Source organism: Talpa europaea (genome assembly GCF_964194135.1).
Source record: "Talpa europaea genome assembly, chromosome: 5".
Taxonomy (NCBI): Eukaryota; Metazoa; Chordata; class Mammalia; order Eulipotyphla; family Talpidae; genus Talpa; species Talpa europaea.
The window spans coordinates 4,157,281-4,181,756 of NC_140071.1; the positions used below are offsets into that span (position 1 = coordinate 4,157,281).

The 24,476-nt window shown below is 40.4% G+C and overlaps 1 protein-coding gene across 2 annotated transcripts in view; it reads right to left on the reverse strand.

The window, feature by feature from the left end:
- CTNND2 (catenin delta 2) overlaps positions 1-24,476 on the reverse strand; it is a gene marked incomplete at both ends in the record, with an annotated part of 698,753 nt that overhangs the window by 309,591 nt on the left and 364,686 nt on the right. For both annotated transcript variants that reach the window (XM_084233856.1, XM_084233855.1), the window contains 2 exons: positions 2,072-2,188; positions 2,572-2,606. In XM_084233856.1, the coding sequence (XP_084089982.1) occupies positions 2,072-2,188; positions 2,572-2,606 (152 nt within the window). The remainder of the gene's footprint in view (positions 1-2,071; positions 2,189-2,571; positions 2,607-24,476) is intronic.

The window sequence follows — 24,476 nt, forward strand, 5'->3', positions numbered from 1 at the left end:
AGTAAAGTTTTTCCATATCACTACATTTTCATGAAGTGTTGCTATTTTATTTGCTTTAAAATATGCAATTTTCTATTTTGTTTCCATGTTGACTTAGTAGTAGATATAAAAATGTTTCTTAATTTTAATGTCATTTTACTTCTGCTTATCAGCTTATTATTTACTTTCAATTTTATTGGATTTTATCTAAGAATGTGACCTTTCTTTGATTTTTAGGATAGTCTTTACCATCCATTGGCTAATCAATTTCTGTAGTTTTTCCCCGGACATATATAACAAATATATATTATCATACAACGCATAAAACTTTTAAAATTTATTAATACATTAATTTGTTAATTATAAATCTAACCTTCTGTGGTCTCCTAGTATTTCTCTGATCATGAGAAATATGCAACAAAATGTTCACAATGATATTTTCATCAATTTCTCCTTTTGTTTTCAACAATGTTTCATATGCTGGAATATTTGGTTCATAACTGTTCATTGGATTTTAGTATGAGCTTATTGTATCGTGATGAGCTAAGACATTTTCACTACACAATTCTTTGACCTTGCTTAGTGCTTCTGCATTAAATTCCACTTCCTTCTTCCTAATCTCATTCTTTCTATTCATTGTATCTGCTGTCACAATTTTTCTACTCCTTTAATTTCAGCATTTATTTCATTACTCTAAATGTCTCATAAACATCACATCGCTATTTTACTTTTCTTACTATAAACTTGAATTTTCATTCTTTTCAAAGAAGAAAACATTGTGTGTACATGTAGTGTAAGATTGATATATTTCTATTTTAATTTATTTGCCTCTTTGTTTGCTCTTCCTTCCTTTTCTGTACTTTACATGTAATAAAGGTCTCCCTTCTCCTTACCTCATAATCAACCATATTTTTCTATTATTATATGAAAAATAAGGTCTTCTCTGCCGTCACTTTCCAGGATGCCCCATTCTGAACTCCACTTTTCTTTCTTACTCTAATAAAGTGAGTGCATTGTCTCAAATATTAAACATGATTCTAACTATGACCATCTTACATAGGAAATATATTGAACAATTCTACATTTTAAATATAATAGATAACAAAGACAATATAAATCATATATATTAATTTAGGAGGTTTATTGAGGGGATGTTTATGGGTTTAAGCATACATGCATGATAATGTTATTCTAAAAGTAGTGGCATTTTTAAAGAGTATAGAGAAAATGAACTAATATGTAATTTAATTTCAGGATCAGTATGTTACCCTGTTCTTTTATCTTCCTTTCATATCGCAAAACTTGATAGTTATTTAAGGAAATTTCATTTTTTTAAATTAAGAAATAAGATGCTCCACTGATTTCTGATGTAGAAATCATCAGGGTAATGTATGTTCCAATGATTTAATTTTTGGCTTTTTGTGGAATTTTATTAAAATAAGTCAAGAGAATTTTATGATTTATTAAAATGAGGCTCATTTCAATTTCTAGCACTTTTATTTCTCAGCCTTAACCAATCTGGCTGAAAAATATATATTTAAATGGAGGTGAAGAAATCTCTACACATTCTGATACAGCAATGCAACATGATTTGATATAGAAATATAAGGTGTTACAGTGTTATAGTATAGCACTAAATATTTGGTACTGCTTATAATATCTGCATTGTTTAAATTTTGTCATATAGTCACTATTCAAGATATCTGTCAACAAAGGGCTGTGTGAAGAAAGCATTGCCAGCTAATTTTAAAGCAGCTGTTTCATTGATTGAAGAAATATAGATGTGAGTTCATACAATGTGCTAGTTTAGAAACCAAAAAGAGACGAGAGAATTGGTGAGTTTCACCAATATGGCAGGGATTGATGGGAAATCTAGATCCTGAATGCTGATTCAGAGAGCTTATGAGCTAATAAGAGTTGGGGGAGGGGGAGGGTGGAAAGAGGTGGAGAGTGGAGTGAAATGGATAAAACATATATAAATGGGTCCAAGGCCATACTGGGTGTGGCTCATGATCTCAACCATAGAAGAAAAATAATAGCATAAGACATGTATATTTTAACTCTCTTCAAGCATAACTGGCATTGAACTTACTTTCACTTGTTGAATAATCCTGTGGATCAAGTATTCCTGATTCCTGAAGTGATCTAATACAGGAATCCACCAGTTCAAGACCAGTTGTAAGTTCATCTTCGATGTCTTTTTGACCATCTGAAATACACCATTTTTAAAGTGATGAACAAACACATGATAATGTTAACATTAAAGCTTAAGACTATCCTTTAACAATCTAAAGTGTGCTAACCAAACATATTACCTCTATGAAGTTCACATTAACTACAACATGGCCACCCTTGGATGGCAGTTTGGAAAGACATGACCAATTCCATTTATCCATGCAAAAAATAAAGTTACCTGGGACTAGAGAGAACTTAATTCCCATGACACGGGCGCTATCATACCACTTCATCAAATTTTAGTGTCATGGTGCTATTGTACTCATGGTGATAAGTCTCTTTCCAAAGTTCCCAAGAGGACTAATCAACGGATCCGCATGTACAAGCAGGTGTGTTCATCAAGGGGCTGTACTTTACCTTGTGATTGCCAGTGAAACTGCTCTTCTGTTGAACTGTAAAAGAGAGAATACACAGGTATAATGCACTGTTGGAAATGAAAGGACCCTAGACTATCAGACACAAGGGCACATCAGGGCAGTCAGCGTGGCTCCAGGGAACCTCCATGATTTCTTAGAGAAAAGAGATCCCATTTTGCTATAGCCTTAGCTTTTTTGATAGACATCTCCTGATTCACAGGCATTAATATGTTATAAATGACATTGCTCAGCAACTTTCAGAAGAGAAGCTCATTCTTTTGCTTTTTTTTTTTTTTGTGAAACCCATCTATTGCACTTATTCCTTACAATAGCATCTATATATTTTATTTATTTTTAAATTCAAGTCTGGGTAGTTAGTGTAAGCTTTATAAGGTAGTGTAATAAAGAAATAACTTTCTCCTTTTCATTATAAATAAGGTAAGTCTATAGCTCCCTGACATAACATATGAGCAGTTATTTCAGTTGGTTATTATAGTTTAAATTAAGTATCTTAAAATTGTAACACTTTACTACTAATGGAATTAATACAATTCCCAAATCTTCCCTTTACAAACTCATCTTATAAAATGACCCTGGTAGAAAGGGTTGTTCATATACAAAATGTGCAAGGACACTACAGAGAAGACCCATGCAGGGCAACACAGATTCTTTTTAAAATTTCTCTATTTCAAGATACTTTATATTTAAAACAGGTGACAACACGAGGCTTCTGGTGCATTCTGCAATGCACATACAATTAATGTTTGCCCAGCAGCTGAGGGGCATAACAGAGATTTATTTTAGATGATTTATTGATTTAAATATATAAATGAATAGATTGATATTAATTTGTTCTTAATTATAAATTATGCCATTATTAATAAACAGTCAAACAATATTATGTTAAATTAATATGCAACGTGTATTTTTATTAAACATACACATTTAAACTTTCTAAATATGAACAAGTCTTTCAATACATATGCATATACTTCTTACAGGCCCCATTTTTATCTGTCAATAATTGGTGAGAAATCCAGATGCCAGTTACTGAGACAATCACCATTTTGAGAACGTGTTTGACACTCATTTCTCGAGATCTTTGACTCAGATCTAGCAGTTTCTATGAATAGTTCATTAGCTTCACAACAGCTAGTGGATTTTAGACCTTTAATCTGTACTTTAAAGATGACTTCTGAATGCATTTATGGGGGAAAAAAAGGGAATTCTGCTGCAAATCAGTTATCAAAAAAGCCATGATTAATGCAAAGGGATACAAGACTAGTCTCTTAAGACACATGTGACTTTTACAGGTTCTCAATCTGTTATATCAAACTAGAAAACAGCTTTAAATGGTGAGAACTATAGACAATTGATGCATGAAATGGTAACATTATAAATTCAATCCAATACTACTTTTTTGCATCAAAATGAAATGCTTTATACTAGTAACATATAACTACAAAGTTTAATACTTAAAACAGAAATCTGATCCTAAAGTTAGTATTTTAAAAATGGCAGGACATGTTCACTTATCAAGTAGCACTTAAGACAGCTGCAGAAAATGGTCTCACATTTTAGTGGAGTAACTGGGGCCCCACCCTCCGCAGCAGGACTGCATGAAATCTCCAGGACGTGAGAGTGGTTATTTATTGGAAAAAAAGATTTTTGCAGATATAATTAAGTCAAAGACCTTCAGATAATACCATAGGTCCAAAGGCCAGTCTCCTTCTAAGAGACAGAAGAGAAGAGAGACAGAGAAGCCGCCTGTGACTGCGGGGCAGAGGCAGGAGAGGAAGCCAGACAGGGTTGCCTGAGGCTGTCAGGGCCCGAGGGAGGCAGGGAAGGAACAGACCAAACTCTCAGCTTCCAGCTTCTGGTCTCCCAAACAGGAAAGAATGAATTCCTTTTGTTTCGAAGTCACTCAACTGTGCTAGTTTGTTATGGCATCCCTGGAAACCTGATAGACTCTTTCTTTCTGATGCAATAAAAATCGTTCGCATGCTACACTTCCTGAGATCTCTATGATACTCCATTCCTTTCATTAATATGCACTTTTATTAAGTGCTTACTGTATACTGGGCTTTTTTAATTCACAGTCACTACAGATCTCTCTTCGTAGATGGTGAGTCACAGGCTCATGGTCTGTGTGGTCCACTCAGCGGACCATAGGAAGGAACTCAGCAGCGATGAAGACTCCAAAGCTCACCTTGGAATTCATCGTGACGAGAGGTCTTAACGGCCAATGGACACAAGTGAATTGGTGTCGTGTGGGAGAGGATGACAGACATTCTCTACAGCTGGATTGTGTGCTGGCTGCATAACTATACATTTAGAAAAAAACTGCTGAATTTACACTTTCAATGGGTGACTTTGCTGGTATGTACATTCCCCTTATGTATGTTATAGCCAATTAATCTGTGAAACAACTGAGCGGTCATGGAGGGGAAACACACAGGTGACTTCAGTGGCATCAGCAGGGTGAGCCCAAGCGACCCGAGGCTGGGCAGAGCTCGCTCTCCCCCACCAGCACCGTCAAGGACACGCTTCCCTGCCTGCCCACAGGTGGGGTCATGGAAGGCTTGGCTTGTGAGGTGGTGTGACAAGTGCCACCTCTGCCCTGGGCCCTGAGGGCAGGCCTGAGACCTTCACGTGGCTCCTTCTTGACCCTGGGTTGGCCATGTGGAGTGGCCATGGGTGGGGAGACCCCCGCAAGGCAGAGGAGATGCAGCATGAGTGGGAACTACACCCGACTCTGCTGACACGGTAGGTGGAGGGTTGTTTCTGCAGAATCAATGTCACAATTGCATAATCCAGTCAGGGGCCATTATTTGAGGTCCCAAGGCATTTTGTGCTCCTGTAGCTGCCGTTCCTGCTGGATGGAGCGGGAAGAAAGCCTTGGGTTATTCTAGAACCACAGCTTGTCCCATACGTTGAGATGTATCTGTGCATGCGCAGTGATGGTGATTTTATGTGTGGGACTACACTGGTCACACTCTTACATAATATTTACTTTTTGTTCCTCTTTCAAAAATGGTGCAACAGAAACAAGAAGAAACACATTTTTGATAAAATTGAAAAAAAAAAAAAAAAACAACCCTTTGGCAGTGAGTAGGAAAGTAACCTCTCCAAACAGAGGCACCTTCCTTTGGGGCAAAGAGCACTAATCACTTAAGTGGTTTCCCGAGTCCTTGAGTGGAAATGCATTAAAAGCATGCGTGATCACAGAAAACTGAAATCCTGAGGGAAACCTGATTTAGATTTGTTTACTTTAAATGCACACTTTACTACACTCTGTTAAGGGATTTTATGCAATTGTGTATTTTGTGCACTTGATTTCTTCTCTTAAAAATTGCCTTAAGGTGGCCACTTTTTTAAAAAAGCAAACAAAGTATTCATTCAATAAACCCAGCCTGTGCCTGAGCGTCACACACATTTATTTTAAGTGTCCAGGAATTACTGGTAGTGGACTTTCTCCCAATTATATAATTCAGTTTAATATGATAAGAAAGTCATTTCTGAGGTTGTTTTAACTTCAAAGCAGATTCAATTTGAGGAAGTAAAGTTCGCTTTTACTACAGGAATGCTCATTCTTGAAAGAGAAATCACCTCTGAAGAATGATATTTAATAAAAATATAGTGTAATTTATATCATTCTATATGTATTCATAACTATGCGTAAGACCCAGAAACCAATTATTGTGAGAAAAACAAATATTTATAACAAAGAGTATTGTAACATTTAACCTGTAAACATATACATAAATATGTACATGAATTGGTAATGCTAGGAAAGAGTTCTATAAGTGATATATTAAAAGGACACATTCTAATAGCTAACACAGAGCTCTCTCTTTACACCGGGAATATTCTAACCGGTGTTAATCTGCATGTCAAAACTTTTGAGAGAGGCAATAATTTTTCTATATTACAGAAAATAAAGCTGAGATAAAAAGATGCTAGGGAATTTTCTAGAGTTGCCATAGTCAGCAAGTAGAATGGGGATTCTGACCCTGGAATCTGACACTGGAGCTTCCTTTCTGAACTAACATTCTACTCACACATCAAAACTGACTCCTTCCTACATCAAGGGAACAAAAGCAAAAGTTAAAAAATGGGATGACATCAAAAATCAAAAAGCTTCTGAGTAGTGAAAGACATTACCATTAAAAGGAAAGCACCCAACTGAATGGGAGAAAATATTTGTACAGGATTCATACCAAGATCTACAAAGATCTCATACAAATCAACAAAAGCAAAACAAAAAACCAAATAAGAAATGGGCATTTCTCCAAAGAAGACACACAGATGGCCAACGGGCACATGAAAAAAAGCTCATCATCACTTATCACCAAAGAAACGCAAATCCAAACCACAATGAGAGACCGCCTCACGCTGGGAGAATGGCCGATAACCAAAAAGCCCAGGGACACGGTTGTGGGGAATGTGGAGAAGAAGCCTTTTATACTGCCTGTGGGCTGCAGGTTCACACTCAGCTGGTGCTCCAGCCCTAATGAAAAACAGTGTGGAGGCTTCTCAAAATATTAAAAATGAATCTACCCTATGAGCCAGCAAGTGCACTCTTAGGTGTCTACCTGAAGAATGCAGAAGCTTACCCATTAGGGCCTCCCTGGGTTAAGATGCAAGGGTTAAGATGCAACCCATGAGGCAATCCACAGCCTCCGCAGCACCAGTTTGATCCCTGGCTGGGCAAGGAGCAACCCCCATGGCGCAGCAGACCTGTCCTGACTCGCCCACTGCTCCCCTTAGCAGTGTATTTCAGTCAATCCTCCTGTTCTGTTCCCCACTATCTCTGGTGAAGCCTCTCACCCCCCCACACCTCTGACCTGCACCCCAGCTCTTGTATGCATAAATAAATAAATCTTAAAAAAAAAAAGAAGGGATGTCTGCACTCCTGTGTTCACTGTAGAACCACTGACAACAGCCAAGTTATGGAAACAACCTAAGTGCCCATAACAGTAGAATGGATTAAGAAGATGTGTGTGTGTGTGTGTGTATTATGTGTGTGTGTGTGCACGCGTGCGTGCATGCGCGCGCACACACACACACACACACAATGGAATCTACTCTTATTAAAAGAAAAGATGAACTCTTGCCATTTGTGACGACATGGTGGAACTGAAAGGAATTAAGCTAAGTGAACTTGGCCAGAAGGAGAAAGACAAATACCAGATAACATTGGTCATACGTGGAATCAGAGAAACAAAACAGATAACAGGCAGTAAGAAAACAAAACCAAGCCCTAACTACCTGACGGTAACACTGAGGCTACCAGCGGGGCAGGGGGCCCACTAGACTGTGGGCGCCTCTGTGGCAGGCGTGGTGTGGTCACGTGTGTCTGAAGAGGTGGGAATCTATAATCCTTAATTCTATACAGTGCTGTAAGCCAATGTTACCTTAACACAAAATTTTTAAAAGATGAAAAGATAACAAAATTACCTAGTGATAAAAATATAAACAAAAGCATAAACACCATAACCAAATCAAAAAACAAATCATTTCCTCAGATGGGATACTTGCAATGCACACAACTTACAAAGGATTAGTTTCTAGAATTATACATAAATCCTACAAATTCTGTACAAGTCAAATAGAAGAGAGATCAACAAATGTGTGTATAGCTAATGCATAGTAGAAAATTCAAGAATATATGTCCACTGAACAGATGAAAAGAGTCAACCCAATTAGGAACTGGTGGTATAAAAATCAGACACAAGATATCTCTCATCCTCCACAGACTGCTGGCCAATTTTCTAGAAAGCCGAGAGTACTACGTGTTGGGGAGGAGATGCGGAAAGCAGCACTGTACGTGGGAGAGTAGATGAGAGAGACACTTAAGTGAGCTATAAGCAACACCTGTAACGATTGACATGCAAAAGCCAATCGATTTCACTTCCAGGTAGAGTCTCCAGAGAAACTCATGCACTTATTTCCAGAAGACACACACGAGGCTCTCCATGCCTAAGTGCCCGTGGCAGCAACCCTGCGGGACCCTAGCTGACCCGCAGTGGGGGGGACGGACAGATATAATAACTCGGATCCCTGTCATACACGACACTCTAGGGGAATGAATACAATTTGGCGGTTAAAGTAGATTAGCCAGATAAAAATGTATCAACATGAGTCACTCTCAACACCAAACTGCACGTAAGTTTATTTATTCCATGATATCAATTATGTAAATTTTAAAAACACTGACTAACCAATATAGTGTATAAACACATAGCGCGCGCGCGCGCACACACACACAGAGAAGATAAATATCCGGATTGAAAAGATACATCCGAATTCATGAGGGTAGTGGCTTCTGAGTGAGAATTGAGAGAAACGAGTCAGATGGGGAGCAAAAGGGAATTTCTATTGGCTCTCTATTGTTTCACTCTGTGAAAAATGAGAACATAATGGTAGCATTAATTTGATAACACCTTTGATACCAGAAATAGGAAAAAATTTACATTTAGAAACATGTTTAGTTAAATCTTAGCTGAATCCTTGTGGTTCAACACAATATTCTCATCATTGTTAGAATTGCCCGGAGTTGAAATTCAAATGGTGCAAAACGAGTCTGAAACAAGTAAGAAATAAAAATAGAGGAAAAGTATTGTTTTAGAGATTTAACTACTTTTTCTCTACATTGCATGTGAGAAAATTGACAGTATTGCCTTCACTGTTTCCAGTTTGGAACAGCTTGAACATTTCAAGTGAGCAACCAATAACTTCCAAGCCCTGGGGGCATGGTGCGGGGAGCTGGTAGGGGTGCAGGGAACTAGTTCAACCAAAGAGCCACCTTTGAGCCCTTCAGAAGCGATGTACAACCTCATTTCCAGCACACGAGTCTCTTACCTACCTCCAGGCCACATCTAATAAAATACATATACTACGAAAGTGAAAGTCCAGGGAGTTTTCCTAATAGCAGGAAAGACACCTAGCAAACCATGACTGCAGCTACTCACCTGTTAGGAACCTCAAATGCATCATCTTTCCCAACATTGTGAAGCCCAAGCATCCCTTCCACATTGCAGCATGTGAGTACACACTCAAGGTACCACTCAAGACTAAGGGGCCCCAAGGCTTTTGCTAGTTTGCTCTCAAGTTAAGTGATGTGCCTATAACGTCAGTTAGAGAAACTATGGGGAAATAAATGGCTTCAGAACTGATGTCTAAGCCTAGTCCACAGAACCCAGGCCCCTCGATTCTGGAGGCCCGTGGTCCTAAAAGTGCATTGTGACAGAAAGTCTCTGGGTGCATGGTTTGCACATGGCATCATCACAATAACAGGCACTGGTTGGGAATAAAAAGACCTTGGTCACCTGTGGTAAGCAATGTAGGAATGGAAGCTACTCAGGACACGTGGAGGGAGTGGAGCCCGGAGCCTGCCCTTGCTGTTTGCCATTGCATAGTAGCTGGTCCATGTTAGTTCAGTTGGTGAGTAATGCTGTTTCCATCAGAATGTTTGTGCACCTGGTTTCCCCCCTACTACATGTGTGTCACTCCAAGCCGATGCACACTCTCTCTGCTGTGCAGTCAAGATGTCCATTTCTTTCTGAGATGATGCAACTTCATTGAGCTTTAAATATTTTCACCAAAGACAGGATTTTACAGCTGTTATAGAGGGGAACACTGGGCCATAAAGCACCTCATCTGGGGGTTGTGTGTGTGGTGACAAGCCTGTGGAGTGCTCTGAGGACCAACAATATCTCTATCAGCTGATCAGCACAACTTGAGGGAGCCTGGTGCTGCTTCTCTTTAATTAGACACACTGCTGGAAGGGTTCTCGCCCCTTGTCCATTGCAGCTTACACATCTTTCCTTCATCCTGTGATGTGGACTACGGCTCACTGTGAGGGAACCGAAATGGAGAAAGACACAGGGTGAGGGGAACAGTGATATTAATGATATCCAAGGTGTGGTGGTATCTGTTCTTCCAATCAAGGTAACAACTAGCATTGGAGAAGGGGTGAAGAAAGTCACCATAAATAGGTGAATAATAAATGTGTCTTCACTGCAGGCGACAGGGAGAGGCAGCACTGGCTCCCATGGCTTCCCAGGCATGAGAAGTAAACACACAGAATGGGGGGCCCTTGCAAGGAGAAGCATTACTGTATTCAGCCCATGGGGCTTTCACTCTCTCTAAGCCTCAGTTTCCCCATTTGTAAAATGGGGATGTTACTAGAATTTTTTCTATTGAGACCTTGTGAAAGTTAAGAGTGTAATATGTGCAAAGCCCATGAAAATACCTCCCTCCCCCAGTTCTGTCCAAGTTGTTGCAAATGGCTGAGTAGTGTTCCAGGGTGTATACACACGACACATTCTTAGTCCACTCCTCTCTTTTTGGGCATTTAGGCTGTTTCCACAGTGTGGCTATTGTGAATGGTGCTGCAACAAATGTAGGATTGCAGATGTCCCATCAAAGTAGTGATTTTGCATTCTTTGGGTAGATACCTAGGAGCGGAATTGCTGCTACGCAAAATAAGAAAAAGGACAAATCTGGATGACTTCATTCATGCAGAACAGAAGGAAATAAAGCAAAGCAACAGATGAAACTGAACCAAAACACACCCTAGAAATCTGGCTGTAAGATTCAGGCTTCCAGAGGGAGATGGTGTGAAGTGAGGGGTGAAGTCGAGGAGGGGGGCCTGAGGATAACGTGGACTTCAGTGGTGGGTGTTGTTCGGTGACATACCTGAAGAGGAGTGAACCTGTCCATCATCTACACTGCGGTAAACCAACATTATCTCAGTGAAAAAATAATACAACTTTTAAATACCCCCTAGAACAGCACTGGCAATATAGGTGGCATTAAAATAAAAAGAAAATAAAAGGCCAGCAACACCATACGCAGAAGGGAGCCTGAGAGAGTAAAGCCAACCCACATATCTGACCACCCATGCTTCGGGTTAATACATGCAGTCACATGCAGAGGGCAGGGGCTTGGCAGGCTCATCTTTTTTATTGGTTTTTTTTTTAAAGATTTATTTATTTATGCATACAAGAACTGGGGTGCAGGCCAGAGGTGTGGGGGGTGAGAGGATTCACCAGAGACAGAGTGGGGAGCAGAACAGGCAGATTGAATGAAATACACTGCTGAGGGGAGCAGCAGGGAGACAGGAGAGGTCTGCTGTGCCATAAGGGTCAGCTCCCTGCCCAGGGATTGAACTCATGCTGCAGTAGCTACAGGTAGCCCACAGTGCTTAGACTTAACCCCTTGCGCTACCAGAAAGCCCCCTCATCTTTTGTTTTTAATCAAATAAGCTGGAAAAGGCTATAAATGTAGTATGTGATTTCCAAGGACAGAAAATTGCACATATAGAGAAACCAAACAAAAGGTCAAGAAAAAGTGAAAACCAGCAAGCCAACCACAGAACTGAAGCATCCAGCAAAGGAGGGGAAAAGGGTGGGCAAAACAGGGGAGAGATAAACATAAGGGAATACGGGGATGGTTCACAGGTGATAAGGTGGTGAAAGAACATGGGGACTACAATGATATAAGAAATAATTCAATTTGAAAAAAATTAATAAAACTTTTTTTTTAAAAAGACAGACAACTGATTTTAAATGGTAAATTTTCCCACCAGTCCTGCCCAGATTGCCTCCCACCACAACCTCTGTTCTTGCTGTAATAAGAACTTAAAGACTGGAGCCTCCCTGGTGGCACAAGGGGTTAAGTCGCACACTATGAAGCTATCCACAGCCACTGCAACATGAGTTCGATCCCTGGCCAGGGAGCTACCCACATGACACAGCAGACCTCTCCTGTCTCCCCGCTGCTCCCCTCAGCAGTGTATTTCAGTCCACCTGCCTGTTCTGTTCCGCACTCTGTCTCTGGTGAGTCCTCTCATCCCCCTGCACCTCTAGCCTGTACCCCAGTTCTTGTTTGCATAAATGAATAAATCTTTAAGAAAAAGAACTTAAAGCCCATTTGGTACTTTCAAAACTATTGGAAGAAAATAAATCAGATCCAAAGTGGTAATTGGATGTCTAATTTTTTTGAATCAAGAATCTATATTCTTCAGTGAGTGGAGGGGAGACGCCCTAACCCAACTGTGCTGGTCCTGCTGCCAGGCTTGCTGCAGGCCACTTCTGCTCACACAGGGCCCCCAGGCCCATCAGGTCTGCGAGCTGGCTGGCATGAGCCAGACAAGGGCGATCCAACATGAATTCCGTTTTGTTTTAATTTTTCAAAATCCATACTCCAGTTTCCAGCAACCACAAAGAATGAGCCCTCGGCTCAACCCTGTGATTGTGCATGGACAGGGAGGCCGAGTTCTCGCCATGGGAAAGAAGCACACACAAGCTTCTCTCCTTCAAGTGCTTCTGGAATCTTGGAGCTGACCGTAGTCACACTACAGAGACACATTATATGCGCCAAATTCCATACCCAAAGCAGAAACAAATGGTGAATTATAAACTAGAAAGTTCTCATGCTGTACCTCTGTTTTCTGGGAGATTTTGCATGCAGGAGCTGGGTATGATCACTTTGTAATGCTCATACGAGTACAAGAGAATTTTACAGCAGTTGAAATATTTCAGAAGACCAGTCACAGCAGACAACAAAGGAGCGTAGAGAATACCTCCATCTGTGGGCGCCCATCAACTGGAATGTCGGAAGGGGCCATTTCAGATGGCCAGGGCTACTGTTCATCAAGTGACTCTGAGACCTCCCTTTGAATTGCCTTCTGAGCCATCAAGAATTGGAGCTCCTGTGTAGTGTCTGCTAAGTGTATACACTGCATTACATGTCCTGACAATGGTGACCTTTGGTATTCACTGCCACTCAGGTGAGGTTTCTGATTTACCTGCAGCCTCCACGCAGATCCTGGGAGTGGACACACTCACTAGGTTTGCATTTTGATCGTTCATAACTGATATCTGAGGCAGGAGAAGACTTGTTGGTGTGTCTGCCGACAGGTGGCACCTGTACCAAGCTTCTCAGGTGTTTCATGTCTCAGTCTTCCGTATCCCACATCCCAGAAATCCCCCGTATGGCCCGTCCCTCTCAGTGAAAGCAGCCCCTTACCCAGGGGACATCTCTGGAGGGGTGAAGCCTGCATTTCCCTCACTTCTCGTGATGGTGGGACGGCGGGGAAGGGGAGAGGTGTGTCTGTGGGTGAGTATCCCTCATACTTACAATCCCTGGCATCACACTGACTTGCTCCCAGATTCTCCTTCCCTTGCTCTTGTTCCCTAAGTTTGCTCTCTATTATCACATGTCCCGCCCTAAGGATTGAGTTTCTCTGACATCGATATAATTTGATTAAACAGGTGAAGTTCTATCTTTTAGATTCTGAGTGGGTATTGATGCAAATAGCCATGGCCTGTTTCACAGGAAAGAGAAAACTGGATCTTTTGTTTTCTGTCTTTGAGTACCAACAGGTGATCTGTAAAAATAAATGTCTATGTGAGTGCCTTTACGGAGAAGTCACACAATACACACAAAGTGCTCTCGTGGGCTGCTGCATCTTCCCTTGCTCCGAAGCAGTAGGAAGTGATTTAAATATCTAATGGGCCCCGTTAAAATGCTTCATCGACAAACAAATGTTCATAGTATTTGCTTCAAAATGGCCAAAAACCATGAAATAGCTAAATTTCCTGCAACAGGTGAATGGTTAGACACGCTGGTCCATCCACACGGAGGAGAGTGGGTGGCAGTGAAAAGAAACTCATTATTGCTACAAGCAGAAAGCACAACTTGGAGGCATCTCGTTACACTCAACAGGCTGCATGTAAGACAATGATGACCTTGTGTTCACAGGCAGTCACTTAGGAGATAAGATCAAACAGAAGTGCACACACACACACACTCACACGCACACATATGCACAGTGTATGTCAGTCTGGGGGAATCTGTTAGTGACACCCGGGGTAAGTTTCTCATTGCACTATTGCACTATACCCAAGACATGGGATTTGAGAGAGTTACAGGGACATCCTGAGTATTTATTTTGCATCTTTTTATGACTGTATCATCACTTCAGTGAAAAGGTTAACCCCATGACAAGTATGGTTTGGTATTGCTTTGTCTTCTTTTCCCTAAAGTGGCTTTTCTACATGCAGTATGTTCACTCATTCATTCCCATGCAATAACTAAAAGTGAATTAAAAGACGACTGTTAACGGTGGTGTAAAGAGAGAGCAAGAAAGGAAGCAAGGAAGAAGGAAAAAAGAGAACCCAGTGCTCACTCCTGATTATGCTTTTTGTTCTTCTTTCCTTGCAGGCTGAGCTGCGGTGACCCTGCCCTGGGCTCATTTCTGCTTTGTTCTGTGAATGAAGGAACTCTCTCTGCAGCATAATATACCAATCACAGGGCCCACTGCCAATCAGATGCAAGGAATTGAGCTGCTTTGGAATGAAAATTCACCCATGATATGCAAGCTTCCTGCTGCTCATCAGGCCCCCACGTTGGCTTCCATTGCATATATTTTCAGGGAAAATTAAAAGTGATATTCTGGCTTAGGGTATTAGAGCCAAGTACAAGGCTTAATGCAGTCTATGGGAGTCCAAGAGGCCTCACGTGATATAACTCACTGGCTCTGTGGAAGAAGATACATTCAAGCCAGACTTGCACTTGGCAGACTCGTACCTGCTCCTCCTACTAGTTTGTAGGGAAGCTATCTCGATGCTGATCTGCCCCATGACCCCGCCCCCCTAGCCTGACTCCTGGAAATTGCTCTCCCTGATCACACTGGACTGTGACTTTCCATACTTATTATGGAGGAGACAGAGATGACACATTAAAATAAGTCACTGTCTTCCCACATTTCAAGTCTGATATTGGGAGCGGAAATATTGGGTCTGTCTCTGTCTCTTCTCACCATCTCAGGGCAAATGTTTGTCCTGAAGTCCTCCTGTAAGCCCATGTGTCCCACACCACCGCAAGCTGCATGCATAGCGGTGGGAAACTGAAGGCTTTGCCTGTAAGATCAGGCAGAGGACCAGGATGTCCACTCTCATCACTACTATTCAGCATATATTCAGCACTGGGAGGATGAGGACAGGAATGTAGGTCTCATTCAACAATTGTACTGTCAGCCAAGTGTATAAGATCATTTAAAAACCCAGGCATTAAAGGATCTACTCGTGATCCTCAGATATTTAAAGCTTATGGCGCCCAAATCATTTTGGAGATACTTAGCTCTACCTATCCATGCTCCATCGACAATATCCTTTCATGGTCACGCCCTTCCTTATGGCAGAAGTGAGACAAATGACACAAATGCATGAGCAGATGAGACATACACAACACACATGACCTCGGTTTCTGCCCCGTCCACCTACAGCACCGGCCATCCCTGCCGGACCCGGGATGTGTTACGGAAGTTGAGCAGGATCAAGGTCAGTTCAAGGTAAGCTGGCTGTGCTGTGAATAAGCAAGCAGGCATGCCGGCAGCCTCCAAAGGCCATGCTTTCTCTTTGTCCCAGAACTTGCTTTGAATGGAGAAGGCAATGCTGTTCTACATCCCAGAACCACCAAGGACCCCCCCCCTCCAATATCCTCACTCATGGGACTCCTGTGTTAGGCAACTACTAAGCTGCAAACGATCACCTAGAGGCAAAGGGAATGATAAGGTGGCACACAGTTCTATTTCCTTCCAGTCCTTTCTTGCTCTCAGTATCAGAATGATGAATACGTGCCTATCAAGAAGTGAAATAACAACAGTTGAGGCAGATTCGTGCAATGTTTCTACTATTCTGGTAAGAACAAAATGCATATGCATGTGTGCCTGGGCTGTGAAATATGAATTGGATCATTTCAGTGCTTCTGCTTATGAGTTAAATGTTCTCACATTTGCATTTAAATCTGGCATGGTGCCAAAGAAAGATAAATGGCAAAATTCAGGCAATATTTAAATTTTTAATTTTTCTTTGCTTAGAAAGATATCAAATACGAAATTCAAAACCACCATGACAGTTAAGACTGAGACCATGGGAGACAGGAAAAACCTTGAGATCTTTTTAGTACTGCTAGGCCTCTTCCACCTGCTTTTTGAACAAGAAACTCTGTATTTTCACTTTGCCCCCGGGCATTGCAGATTATGTAGCAGGCTCTAAATGTGGGTTACCTCTATTGCTGCTCCGGGGACAAAATGATAATATATATAAAGGTCCAGAAACAAACATTACCGACCAATCCTCCCAATTCACACCACCCAATTCTCCATACTTGCAGTCTCTTCTTGCTCCAATTAATTATCCCTCCTGAAATCAACATCCGAAACCAAAAATCTGGTTATGGAAATTGCAAGTTCAGAAGCTTTCAGGGGCTTGCATTGTTGGGAAGTGGAAACTCCAGTTCCTTCCCAGAGCATGCTTGATTGGCAAAGATGCCCTTGACCCAACTTGAGGACCCAATTTCAGCCACCTGTCTCAGGTATTGAGGTGGCTGAGGCTCTGCCCCTCCAAAGCCCTAGAGTAGTTGGTCACTTTCCAAAACATACTATGATGATCTGCTTCTTTAATATTTACCTGCAGCAGAGCACCTGAGGACAGAGACTCAAGAGCACGCATCTCTGGATTCTGCAGTACGGAACTCGATGTCCGATCCTCATGAAACATTTGCCCACAAAAAGAAGCCATCAGAGTTACACACACAAGATAGGACCTTTGTTTCATATTCTAAACATGGCCTTTCCTTATTTGATGGAGCTTTGTCTTCTTTAGAATTGTACTGGACAAAAGGGGATGATACACTTTTATTATACTTCTGTCATGAAACATCACTGACAGCAAGTCACCTAAAGATCGAATGTTTGCGTGTACAACCTCAATTGCAATGAAACATTCATGAGTCAGCTGCTGAGCTAACTTCCCCTATATATTTATTACTTCAAGAACACATACTATGCAATGGTGCACAACGATAGATTCTCTTATGCAAACGATGAAAATTTAATTATACTTTTATACTTCTAAATCTACATATTATCACTTTTTTCTTAAATTCAGAATACGTTTTGATGTAAGACAAGACCACAATGGGCAAAATTATTCCTGTGTGGGGGAGCTAGAGGGGGTGGAAGGTAGTGTCCACAACCATAAGCATAAGAAAACTTATTTTTTGAGTACAACTACATTTTAGGTCTGTACATAGTGAACTCCATTTTTGTTTTCAATTGTTAAAATCTTTTCCTCCTAGACACTTGAACAAATTCATTTTCCTCTCCTTAATTAAGTCCGCTTCCATATTTCATTCACTTGAGCTTCCTGTTAAATGAAACATTATTTTCACTTATAAATGTTCCATGATGTGTTCCTAGCAGTTTCTAATTGGGGACAATTATACAAAGATAAATCAGAACACATCAGAGGCAGCTGTCATTAGCACATCCCAGTTCCACATCTGATCCTACATGCTGGTTTAAGGCAATAGGGCAAAGCAGGACCCCAGAGAGCGCCTGGATGAGAGCTCAGGACACTCACAGGCAGCAAGGGCATCCTTCATTTTTAATTTGTTGGTTTAATCTGGCTAGAGAGGAACTGACGAGCCCTTCATCACCTAATGTGCTTAATGGTCTAAAGGAAATGAGTTGGTGGTGTTGGTTTAGTTCCGACTGCACCCATTTCTAAGTCCTACCGGGCCCCCATAAATTACTCTAATGAGCCTTTCTCACAGAAAATGCAGCATGGAAACCAGATTTTGGTATCCTGCATAGATTTTCCAGAAGCATCAACAAAGTGAAATGATGAGTCACCACAAAGAGGGTGATCACAGCCCTCAGAGCACAGTTCATTATCCAACTGGGAGAACAGGGGAACCCCAGTAACACAGATGTGCTCCCCCCCTTTTCTGATGCAGAAGGGACAGGACGGCAAATGTGAATTTTGTGTGTTTTATTTGTAACTGATGGGATTGATTTGCATTTCACAACTGGACAATAAAGTGTCTATTTGAAAAAATACTAATAGTTAATAAAATACACAAAAAGGAGTAAAGTGTTCGGATGGGGTATAAAATAGAATGAAGTACTTTGGAGTTCAGACTTCCCTGATTTATGGGATAAATGACCATTTAAAAATCATAGTGGACAATTTGAAATTTTTTAAAAAGAAGCTTAACACTGAAACAGGGCAAAAGTCTTACTTTCTGTCTTTTGTCTTTTTTGGCACTCAAAATATAGGAAACTATCAAAAAGTTAAATACACCCCAAATAAAGAATTTTAAATAAAGGTAATTCCCTGGAAAGGACTATTTTCTCCCCTAGTAAATGGACAAGATTATCAATTTGTTAAAAACTGATGAAAGTATGTGTTTCTTTATTTTGCCATCATCTGCTCAGACTTCCTTAGCACACTCACATAAATGCACACACATCCTCAACCCTCAACCACCACCACCCACAACCACATGCTTTTTGTCCTAATTTGGAAGTTGGGACAGTATGTTGTGTTAGGAAATAGAGAAAAGAAACTTTCAATGTAAGGAAATTGTAGCTTTCATATAATTAAACATAAGGGGTCTACTTCATATGTACTTTATTTTCTCTATTTTAGAGATTCAATCAAGAATTCTAGTCTGTCCTGCTGGGAAAAGGTATCGTCTCTGTTACACCCCCCCCCCCACCCCCCACACACACCCCCTGTTAGGATTTGGTCAGTAAAAATGTCTTTATGTAAAACAAGAACCTATGAGACAGCTACTCCTCACTGAGGTTCTAACATTTAGTGGAGGACTTTGTGAAATTTCTTCTTTCTTTCTGAGCCTGCTTTTGTGGGGTGCATCACACCTCTTGCCTGTGCTCTGCAAGTTGAGATGAAAGGTGAAAGAGGACAAAGAGCTCTTGGAAGCAAACTCAGCTAAAACTACCACAAATCCACACAGAGGTCAGGAAATCAACTCACTGCTTTCAGAAGAATCGCCTGCAACTCAGGGCAGCAGCTCATCCTGGTTAAACAACTGCAGCAGGTCAAACTAGACACCCTTATGTCAGGGACTTGTGATGGGCTCCAGTTAGCCACAAATTCTACTACTTCACCTTTTGAGAAATGATGTCTATTTCCCTCCTTCCTCTTGAATCTGGACTGACCATGACCTGCTTAGATGATTAATAGGCAGCAAAGCAATACTTTGTAACTTTCTAATTCCTACAAGCTAAGCCTTAAGAGAGCTCCTGCTGTACAAGCCAGTCTCTGTAAAGGAAGTCTGACAGCCATACTGTGAGGAAACCCAAGGCAGCCATGAGCAAGGAGAGGCCATCTCGAGGAGCGCTGAGCTGGCTTACAGGACTGAAGTCCTCTTGATCTGCCTTTTGAGGCCATCCGTAGCCTCGAGGAACTTAGTTAATGCCACAACATTAGAGGAAAGACCAGAATAAATCCTGCAGGGATTCTTGATTCACAGGATTCTGCACAAGGAAAACGGCATTGTGAAACCACTAAAGTGGGCTAGGTGCATAAAGGTCCCGGAAAACCAAAACAGAGCGCCCAGCACGGAATACTCCTTGACAGCCAATGGTTAGGGAAACTGATCTAGTGATTGATTTTCACATTTACAAGGCTGACAGATTTCTGCATTTGGTATTGAAGAGAAAGATACTTGCAGAAACACAGGACTAAACATTTAATTATCTGCTTCATTGTATCTGAATAAATTAATCTATTTTATTTAATTCTTCAATGAAAATGAACACACACTAAAAGCACTCAATATTATTCATTTCTGGGGTTGTGATTAAAAAATCAGAAATGCTTAAGGCTTTTATTTTGAAAAATAACCCCAGTTTTAAATGGAAACAATGCATATAACTAACAATTAACCAGTGGGTAATGTTGAAAGTATTACCTGTTAAGAGAAACTGAACATATGATAACATACACCAGGAAAACTGAACTTCACCGGGGAAGATATCTGGGTGGAGACATGATTTGAACCAGATCTTGAAAGAAATGATGGAATAAAACTGGAGAGTGAGATGAAGTGGAGTCTGTAGGAATATGGACATGGCAGATTTCTAATATGAGCTAAAGATGAAAGAAAAATAAAAATCAATAACTTATTTAAGTCAATTTAACATTTCTAGACAACACAATAGCTAAGCTCTGCAGAATGTAATTCAGCCAGAGAAATATTTCTTTGGCTGCTCATGTAGTAATGAAAGGAAAGGCAGAGGGTGGGGCAGTTTCAGCTGAACAGTGATATTTGTGAGCTATCACGAGACACAGTGGAAGGGGCAAGTCAAATAAAATGATAAGCAAGAACCAAAAGAGAAAAAAAGAAATGCAAGCCAACTCCAACCACCAGTAAAACACAAAGAAGCTCAAAGCACAGAAATGAGGAACAACTGCAAGGGCAGCTTGTTTTGGACTTATTACTACACGTGTGTGTGTGTGTGTGTGTGTGTGTGTGTGTTGCAACAGCAAATATCTTAATATATTAGCTGACTTGAAATAAAGGTGTTTCAATTGGTTATGTAGTGAAATTTTATAGGGAAAAATTAACTTCTGTCGAGACCATGGTAAAATATGGGTGCATTTTCCCCACATCAAGATTTTCATAGGAATTTTTTTTTAAAGACAGATAAACTAGCTGTAAGCATCTATGTTAAAATAATCTACAATAAAATTCGAAATGTTCAACATCATTGGTCATTAGGGAAATGACAAATGCTTCACACCCACATTTTAAATAGCTATTTTGAAAATACTGGCACTATCAAAGTTGGCAAAACTGTGAGGCAATCAGAGCTCCAATATGCTCTTGTGCGCATGTAAAATTGCACAGATACTTTGGGGCATGGTCAGTCATTTTCTTAGAAAATGAAAAAATAAATCTACTCAATGATCCAGTGATTCTGGACCACTCCATGGTCTATACAATGAAATTCTGCTAAACAATGAAAACAATAGAAACTTAGTAACACATGCTCAGTAAAAGACTTACACAAAATAATGTCCTTTTGGTTCCATTTAATATGGACTTTTGAACAGGCAAAACTAAGCAATGGTAGTCCTATTAAAAGAAAGCAGAAAGTTGCTTTTGAGAACTGAACTTCACCGGGGAAGAAAGTTGCTTTTGAGAGAGCAGGAATGGGAGTTATTGGGAAGGGGAATGGGCCAGTTTCCTGGATGACAGGTAATGTTGCTATCTTCACAAAATTCTGGTTACAAATTTGTGTGAATTTGCTAATCCTTTTATGTAAATTGTACTTCAAAGGGAAAACCAGGAATTAGAAATCAGTATTTAACCACAGTTACTGATCTATAAACTGCAGTATGGGGAGGGAGTATACGGATGTCTGGGATGTCTTTGAAAAGCACAACAAATGGTATGTGTTATATGACAAACAGCATTTGGAAAGGGAAATAGGGGGATGAATAGATACATGATAAATTAAGCATATTAATCTGTTAGTGATAGAGTACAGGTGGTGGGTATAAGGATCTTCACTCCAAAATTCTCAACTTTCTGTGTGTGCATATTTTCATTATCAATTATCATTTTTCACTTGAATTATCTACAGTATTCATCATTGGGGAAAGAATGAATCTCTTGTTTCTGGCTCAAACATGTTACATGATACATCTGAAGGGAATAAAACACATTCCCCAAGTAAGGAGGTTATCTAATCTAATTTAACTGGATAACTGTATAGAAAATGGAGTATTTACAAGTGTAACATACACACAAACAATAACTAACCAAATGTTTGAGGTTGTTTTTCTCCAACATCAATTAAAAATTGCTATTGTACTTTACTGTGGAAGTATATGGGGCATTCAGTGCAATAAAAGGAAGATCTATTTTGTCTCACAATCTATTAAGAAGTTGGCAAACTCTTTCTGTAAAGGGCCAGATTTTTTTTTTTTATTTTGTGGGTCACGAGGTCTCTGGCGTTGTAGGGCAAAGCCTCAATATAGAACACCTAGTAAGGAGGCTGTGTATGCACAAACTTTGTTTAGAAAATCAGGCAGCAGGCTGGATTTGACCCTCAAGCTGCAGTCTACCAACTCTTATTGTGTCTGAAGAGCATTTATGATTGAATTACTCTGTAACCCCACATCACAGTTCTTCTAGTGTTTACAATATTGAATATTAGCTTCAGATCTATGATACCTCAATCTTATTTTGCTAAGACCTTCAATTTGATGAGAGTTTTGTTTGGGGAGGAATGTGCCGATGATCTAAAAGGCAGACAAAAATAGTTGGACCTGCCCGTTGGACTGGATGAGCGAATGGGAAGAACAGGGATTTTATCCCCCAGGCTCTCTGTATGATAATCTCACAGAGAACATACAGCATCCAAGGTCCATTCATTTGCTTTGATCTCATTTCATTTGTTCATTCATTCTGTATATGTGTCCACACTGTACCAAGTCCTATTCCTTTGGATGCTGAGAATTGAAGACGAGGAGGCACCAGCCACTGTGAACACAGAATCAGCATGGATGGGCAGGGTAGAGGTCTGGGCCAGGGTCTTGGAGAAGGGAGAAAGCTTCCACACTCTAACATATGAATTGCAAGTGGTGTTGAGAAACACATGATCCCGTATTAAAACCGAGCACCTAATTTCATATTATGCTAGATAAAGGAATTCTGAGTTATAAAGGTGATTACACTGACTGCTACATTTGGCGTTCTAGGATTTAATGATTGTAAGAAGAAGCAATTAACAAGAACACAATAGTTAACCCTAGTGATCCCTGGTTTATGAAAGAAGGATATTTGAATGGTCTCACATGCAAGATTACATGATTTCTTCATATGATCATCTATGTCCTTGGCAGCTCCCTAGATATCAGATGATTTAATCATTATCTATAAAAACATGGTACAGTTCTCTCCAAAACACATGCTTCAATTTTAACTTTGTAAGAGATATAGTACACAGTCCTAGATAAGGACTTGTTTCTTCTATAAAAAGTCTAATCTACATATATAATTCTTTTTCCCCCCTTTGTCTGGAGCAAACTAAAAAGCTATTATGCCTAAAACTTGCATAATGACTTACGATGGCTTCGAATGATATAGCTAACTGCTGATTTTGAGCTATAAACCACACCACACAGCTATAGACCCAGCTTTTCCCAGGTATGGGATGTGCCTGGTGGAGAGGGCAGCCAGCTCACTGTCCAGCTCATTGTCCAGCCTCAGTTCCTGGGGTCATCAAGTCTGAGGCCCAAAAGAAGGGTTTCACAAGTCTCTGCAACTGTTTAGTGTGAAGGCCAAGTCAGACAATGCTTGCCCCAGCCATCTTTGACCAGGCATCCTATTAACTTCTTAGGGCGAGGCCTAGACTGCACAGAGGAATCCCTGTGGGCACAGGTGGGGGCCCCTGACCAAAACGCAAATAAAGGGTCTTGTGCCTGTGAGTTAGCTAGAAGAATCCACAGTTGTTGGATGGTATTATTCCCCTTTTATTCCTTTAGTGTCTTGTGGATGGCTCCATGGAAGAAGAGCAGATAAGTGAAAGCGAATTGTTCATCATGAGTAATTGTTTTAATTTATGGACCAAAATGGGATAGTTTTTGAGACAGGAAGACAAGGGAAGGGAACACTATCAATATCATTTCAGCACAAGTGGTGTGAACCACGTAGTTCTGGGCAAACTGGGAATAGGGTGTCCACACTGTTACTAACCAGACACTCAAAGGTTTCATTGTTAATATTCAAGCAAAAATTACCCAGGTGATTATTTGCTCAATCTAACATATTTCCTTTCTTCTATATATAAGTTCTCATTAATTTTAATGGATCCTAGTGATTTTGCAACTATTCTCATCAATGGGAGAACTTGGCTCACAGCATCAAAACTGTCTGCCAACAATGCTTTATCGTAACTCACACTTACAAAGAAATTACATACATTTTCATTTTCTTCAAGCTTTAACTGTGATGTTATGATCCCAGTGTGTGGGCTTTTAAAAACTATTTAATAAGACAGGCAATTTACCT